Source organism: Cupressus sempervirens, chromosome 9, assembly GCF_028749045.1.
Source record: "Cupressus sempervirens isolate cs-2001-9-10 chromosome 9, ASM2874904v1, whole genome shotgun sequence".
Classification (NCBI taxonomy): Eukaryota; Viridiplantae; Streptophyta; class Pinopsida; order Cupressales; family Cupressaceae; genus Cupressus; species Cupressus sempervirens.
The window spans coordinates 642,383,265-642,390,137 of NC_143126.1; the positions used below are offsets into that span (position 1 = coordinate 642,383,265).

The 6,873-nt window shown below is 35.8% G+C and overlaps 1 protein-coding gene across 2 annotated transcripts in view; it reads left to right on the forward strand.

Moving 5' to 3' along the window:
- The window catches only part of LOC149540374 (hsp70 nucleotide exchange factor FES1-like), a 157,079-nt gene extending 151,888 nt beyond the window's left edge, over nucleotides 1-5,191 (forward strand). For both annotated transcript variants that reach the window (XM_089801469.1, XM_089801468.1), the window contains exon 7: nucleotides 4,598-5,191. In XM_089801469.1, coding sequence (XP_089657595.1) covers nucleotides 4,598-4,813 — 216 coding nt within the window. In that variant the 3' untranslated portion in view covers nucleotides 4,814-5,191. The remainder of the gene's footprint in view (nucleotides 1-4,597) is intronic.
- The last annotated feature ends 1,682 nt before the right edge of the window (nucleotides 5,192-6,873 follow it).

Sequence of the window (6,873 nt, forward strand, 5' to 3'; positions counted from 1 at the left end):
CTAAAGATTGCATGATCGCAACTTGGTTTTGGCTTAAAGTGTTTTAAGTTGCGAAGTAGCGAGAGCTGATCATAGCAGTTAAGGACTGAGTAGTCGCACCATCGCAAGGAGTTAAGGCTGACTTCTGGTTAAGATGACCAAGCAGTGAAAGTTCTTCATCGCATCGTTGCTAGTAGTTAAGAGTAACTTGAGGTTAGGGTTGCGAAGGAGCAAAAGGATATAATCGTAGCTTCGCTAGGTTAAAAGATGAGTTAAGGTTTCAAGTTGTGAGGTTGTGATGGATGATAGCAGTCAATTTCACACGGTTTCGGTAGCAATTAAACCTTTTTGGTCTCATAGCCATGAAACAGGATAGCAGTCTTCTATGCAATCATCGTAGCGTCGCAAGGTGTCAATATTAACTCTCAAAGAAGGTTGTGAAGCAACGAAAACTAAAGATCGCATGATCGCAAATTAGTCTTGACTTAAAGAAATTTAAGTTGTGATAGAGCGAAGAGCATAAAATGACAGTCAAAGTTTGAACCATCACACCATCACAATTGGTAATGTAGTTAAGGGATTTCAAGTTGCGAAGCTACGAAGTGAAGAAACTATCAATCAAAACAATGATCGCAACATCACCAGAGAAAGATTTTAAGTGATTAACAGTTGCGAAGAAGCGACATGGTCAGATTCAAAAGATTTCACTACTTTGTAGGTTTGAAATAATAGTTGGTTTTAACGTTGGGTGTGAACATGGTTAGTATTCATCCATCGCTACTTCGCTACAGTTAGTAAAAGGAGGCAGTGAGCAATTGTGATGTGGCGAATAAGAGGAACTGCAACATCGCAGGTTAAAAAGCATTTAAGACATTTCAAGTTACGAAGAGGCAATAAGGATTAAGATGAAAGAATTGCTAGTTTTAATCGTGATCGTTGATTCGAGATCGATGGCGAGAATTCAAACTTGATTTGACTGTTGAGATACAACTTAGGATTTGGCGCCAAGGTGACTGTTATAGATCAGAGAGGAATATGAACCATTTTGAAGGTTTCTAACCATTTATGCTTTCTTTCTTTGATGTATTGAATTGTAACCGATGACTATTGGATTTCTGAGCGATTCAAGTGCTCTGTTAATGTAACTGATGAATCTGTAACTGGCCAAGAACCCTAAGAGAGGGCCTATATATGTATTTTTCTAAGTTAATAAAAGGTATCGGCAATTTGTTCTGTAATCTTTCCCCCTATAGCTAAGACTATTGAGTGAGAATCGAAAGGTTGTAGGGAGGGATCCAATGATGTTTGGTTATCTATTTTCCATTTGTTGTCTCTTGTTTGCCGAGCTAACATGCATGTAGATTAGTCTTTCTAGAATTGTAGGACAAGGACTTGTGAAGCTGCTACTGTTTGGGCTAATCAAAGTGTTAGTGCAGCGGTAGTAGTATGGGTAGTCAGAGTGCTATCTTTCAAAGGTATTTCTTCTCTTTTCCAGCGCTACATAACATCTTGCATTTGTGATGTGAAGTTAGGATTGAAGTGTGCTGGGAGTTTGCCATTGGGTAACCTTGACTAGTCAGAGAGCCACTTAGGGCCATGGATGTTCTTCTTCCATTACATCTCCTTGTGTAATGTCCCTATTTTTGGCCAGTCTGTGCAGTTGATTGAGTTAGCTCATCATAACAACCCTCATGAGTTGACAGGGTATTTTGGGGGTCTCAGTTGATTACTTACTATTTTTTGTAAGTCTATAATGGGCAATTGCTTTTCTTAGCAGTGCAGTGAATGGCTTGGCAGTTGGTCGTCACTTGCGGTTGATCAGGTTAATAATTACATGAGCTCTTATTTATTTATTCATTGAGTTGCGTTATTATAATAATATTTATATTATTATAATAAGGACTTAAAGAGATATTTCTAAAAAGCAAGTTGGAAAGTTTCTAGTGTTGAGTTCTTTTGGGAAACTTCTACGTTTTTTGAAGTGGAATTTTATGGAAACTTTTGCCAACAAAAAGCTTATAAATGTGAGCTCTTTTCATCTGGAAAAAGCACGTTTGATTATATATTTCAAATTTGTGCCTTTGTGGCTTTTTCCTAGGTTCTGAACTATATGCCCTTACTGATGTACAAGGGTTTGGAAATTCTTTTTGCAATTTAGCTGTTGAGGTATAGCTAAGTTTTCCCTACTTCTCTATAGTTCATCACTGTATTTGAGAAATGTTTTCATTCCACTGCTGAAGTATAGTGGATTTGATATTTTGTTGGATTCTCCTATTGTGTTCATTGTGCTTGAGGAGACGAACATTCTGAAGGAAGACTGAGTTTTTGTTATAGACTTAGCAATTGAATTAAGATCTGGTTGGGCATATATGTGACTGTCGTTTTCAATACTGGTGTTGTGTGTGGGTTTGATATCAATCTGGATGCCATATCTGCAAGTTGGCAGATTGCTGAAAATGAAATTGGGCTGGGCAAGTATCTACAATAGATGTGGCACTTTGGATTTAACCTACGGCCAGCTTGTGTAGTCTGCAATCTCCATTGAGGCTGGACATTATTAATATTCTGCTTGCGACCTGCATTAGGAGCAATATAAATTGTTACCAGACTGGTGGTAAGGTGTCTTTGGCTTGCGTTGAAGATGGGAATGGGGAGTGTTGTGTTAAGAAGCCGCCTCTAGTATATATTTTGGGTTCTCCTTTCAGCCAGCAATGCAAAGGATTATGTTATGGAAGAAATCAGGTTTCATTATTGAATAAATATTGGAATTCGGTTCATGTTAAATGTCTTTCCTTTCTCCATTAAAATTATAAGTAATTCTGGAGTTGTGTTGTTAGTATTTCCTTTGCACTCTTTATATCTTCTGAAAATTACATTAAAACAAAGGATCTTAGAAACATTGTTTATTGGCACCAATAATTCTGTCAGAGTATACATAGAGTATCAACTTTAAAAATAAAACACACAGACGATATCAGTTCACCAGTTAGGAACGAGTTGGGGTTTTTACACCTTGCATGCATAGTCTTAGATGCATTTAGGAGTATACTATTAGAGCTAAAACCTCGCCTAGGTTGCTTATGTCTATGAACATCCTAGTTAGCCTCTTCTGCTCTCGAGTTAAGAGCATACCCTTGGCTACCCTTTTGATCACATAAAGACATCATTCCAAGTATATATTACATATAGGGGAGTTGTACCCTTCAATTCAAAGATTAGTGACATAGGAGTGCACTAATCCAATATGTCATAGATAGCTTGTTTCTCACAATCTTGGGCATAAGGAGTCAAGGTAAAGCCAATTCAAGGTGAGGGACAAACTGTTTACCAACAGACTATAAAGTATTAAGCCTTCTATGTTGTAATTTGCATAGTGGGCCCTGGGCAGTGTGCTTGAATTCAAATGCATTCCATATTGTAATAAGTTATACTTTTAACAAAGTATAGTTTATTGTTGGTACCAGCTCACCGTGGCTTTTCCCTAAATAGAGTTTCCAGGATAAAAATCATGGTGTCATAATATTGTGGATGTTTCTTCTATGTTTTATTTGTTTGCTTCTATTTGCACTTGGTATATGGTTAAGTAATCAGATCCATAAAGTTAGAATTTGCTGAACACCAACCCACTCCACACCCCCCTTCCCTCCCCTTTGTGTGCGCCTTAATTCCAACATAGATTCCTAGGTCTACCATGTGTTTTTTATGGACATCAATATATTTACTTATATCTTGAAATTATGATTATTATGGATAGCTGATTGTGGAGTTTGACATCTACGTTTACTGTTTAGTACTCTAGTTATAGACTTGTAATGAGTCTACTCTTTACATTTCAATATTTTATGTCATTTCATGCTTGAAATTGGAGCCGTTGGGCATTTTTGCTATATGTATGACATATATTAAGAATGAAAGCATTTGAATTTTGTTAATTTTCTAGGATTAAGTTTCTAAAATGTCTATATTGAATTGTTTATAGATGTTGTGATACATATATTTGAAGTTTCTCTCTATATACAAAAATTCAACTATTTTTTACTAGCTATCCCCTACCATCCCCTGAAACTCAGCCCTCAACAGTATCCATACTGGAAACACATCCTGGTTTCCCCTACCATCCTTGTTCCCTAAACTCCATGGAGCATAGGATATACTCAATAGCAACATTCAAATAAGAGTGATAAAAGCCCGAAGTTCAAACACTCACTAGTCGTGATATAAACAATTACAGAAGACATATGTTTCAGACTTCAGTAGTGACAATCAAGCTAAAGGATAAGCCATAGGACCAACCGTTGAAGCCTATTTATTAATGCCCATGATGATGAATGTGATTATGTTAATTATGCTCAAAGAATAACCAATAGCTATGAGAGCTTTTAATGAGGAGTGATTTGATCATGTTTGTTCAGATCATGTTTCTGCATTGTCTTTTTTGTTCTGTGGTTCCTTTTCTAGGGTTTCACTGTTTAGAAATTGTTTAGGACAGGCATTATGCACAGTTTCCACCATTCTCAGCACCTTATGAGGCTCTTTACAGAATGAAACTACCATTAGAAATGGCTTGGTTCTTTAGGATTAATATGCTGTTATTTGTCACATACTCGATTACATGCAGGCATTGGTGGCAGTTAGAAGTCTTCTGCAACTGAATAACACATATGCTCAAATTTTTAGAGATGATTGTCACCTTGAGTCTGTGCTGAAGAATCTTGGACAGCATCTTCAAGAGGTGATGTTAGATCATCAGTGGGGAGATTTTGCAGCAGATGTGGAAGCTCTCCGTCAAGAAGTGGTGTCAATCTTTCTTGGAAAACTAAAATTAACAACATAAGGCTTCTGGGTATTCATACTTTTTAGCCGATAGTTTTCATAACTAAGCAAATACATAGCCAGAAAATGCATTTGTCAGATAGGAGTCAAGAAGTATTGTATATGAAAAATATTCCCAAGTTATAATTAACAGGTGTTCTTTGACTCCATTAGATTTCAATCTAATCTCCATTTGAAATGTATATTGATGAAAAGTGAAGCTCAATAACTACAGGCTGTATTTTTGCAGTTACACGTTATCTCTGTGTGAGCACCTGAACAATCGTACACATCTACAGACAATATAGTTTCTTTTTGTATTGAAAATGTCCTAATTGTATGAATATCAATAGATTTGACGACACAGCAAGAAAAAGTATAAATGTTTGCTTCCCCAAAAGTTGAAGACTAAGCATTAATCTGTTCATTTCTTTGGCATTATGATGCACAAGTAAAAATTCCTGCAGCTGAAGGATTTGATTGCATATTTTCTAAGTACCCTACAAATATCAGCTCAGAACTGTTTACTAACAGAATATTACATCTTATGCAGCATGTTTTAAAATTATTATCTTCAGAATGTTAGACTCCTTATCCTTTGCTGCAAAGTGCCAACAAACACGAAGTTCAATTTTTCAAAAGTTGACTAATGTAACAAATAATCAAACTGCAATGGAAAGAGAGAATTATGTGCACACGGACACAGTAATGAAGTGTAATATTCACACTGCTAATAATTATGATTGGCAGGCATTTGATCTTATGTTCTTCCTTCTCCAACGCCTTGAGGCACTGACAATCACAGAATTGAAATTTTCAAAAGTTGAATGGCATAGAAAATAATAATTTTAAGTGCAGACAGAAATTATATTAATGGAAACTATAAAATACCATGATGATATTAAAAAAAATTATTTATTTTTTATCAAATCAATCGAGGGTAGGGCCATTATAATTGAAAGCTTTTGATCCTTGGGAATGCAATTATAGCAATTTATAATTTTGCTAAATTGTTTAATCTCCATTTATAATACATTGTACTAAAGGGGCCTTATAAGCCTAGTAAAGTATTGAGCCATCTCCATCAATGTGTCGTTTAAATATTTTGCATCCATTTAGATGTTACCTTGCATTGCCTCAATATTCCAGCCCTTGCCTATTCTTAAAAACCCCTCTATCCTAACACCAAAGAGAAAATTCAGATTATAAGTCCAAATTTCTTCGTTTCTCTGATTTTCTTTGTATGTCCCATCTATTCACTTGCCAAATATTGTACTGTCCCTACCCTTAGTCATTGATTATTCACTGATTTACCTATTTAATTGTTCATCATAGGTATATAAAACATACAGAAAAATATGGTATTTAAAATCTACCAGGAGAGGAGTGTTATATATATATATATAATTCAAATTTGAGAACTTGAGGACGCTGCACAATGATTCAGTGACTTGTAGTTCAATGTACCAATTGAGGGAACTAAATTCTAATACTATTAATCCCTTTTAAGATCTAGCTTGACTCACTTTTTTTATGCCTTAGTTGATCACAAATTGTAAATCACTTACTATGCATTGTCCCATAGTAGTGAAGTCTAAATGAGCACACCCTTCATAATGCTCTAGTTGAGATCGTCACAAAGGCACTAGAAGACTAGGGTGTTCCAAGTGTGTAGTGATTGGGTTAAGTGCTTGGTAGTTGTAGGTTTTTGTCATTTAGTCTATATAGGTGAGACCTTTTAGCCACAAAAATGTCAAAAAAATCTTGTACATCTATATGTTGTGGTACCCTAAGCTTGCAAATCTATGCCATTGGTTGTCACATTTAAACAACCAAGATCAACTTGCCAATGCAAAACTCTTCAGAAACAAAAACATATGCAAAATGAATAATTTCATAACTGCGTCTTCTAAGATATATGAATGGGCCAAGAGGTGAGAATTTAGGAGTGAAACCTTGACTACTCATTCAAACGTGAGACAAGTGACTCCATGGCCAAGTGTTGAGGCACTTGATGAGTCTACAAGAGGCGACAAAAGTCTAGCTTACCTCTAAATCAGCTATAATATAGTGTGAATATGA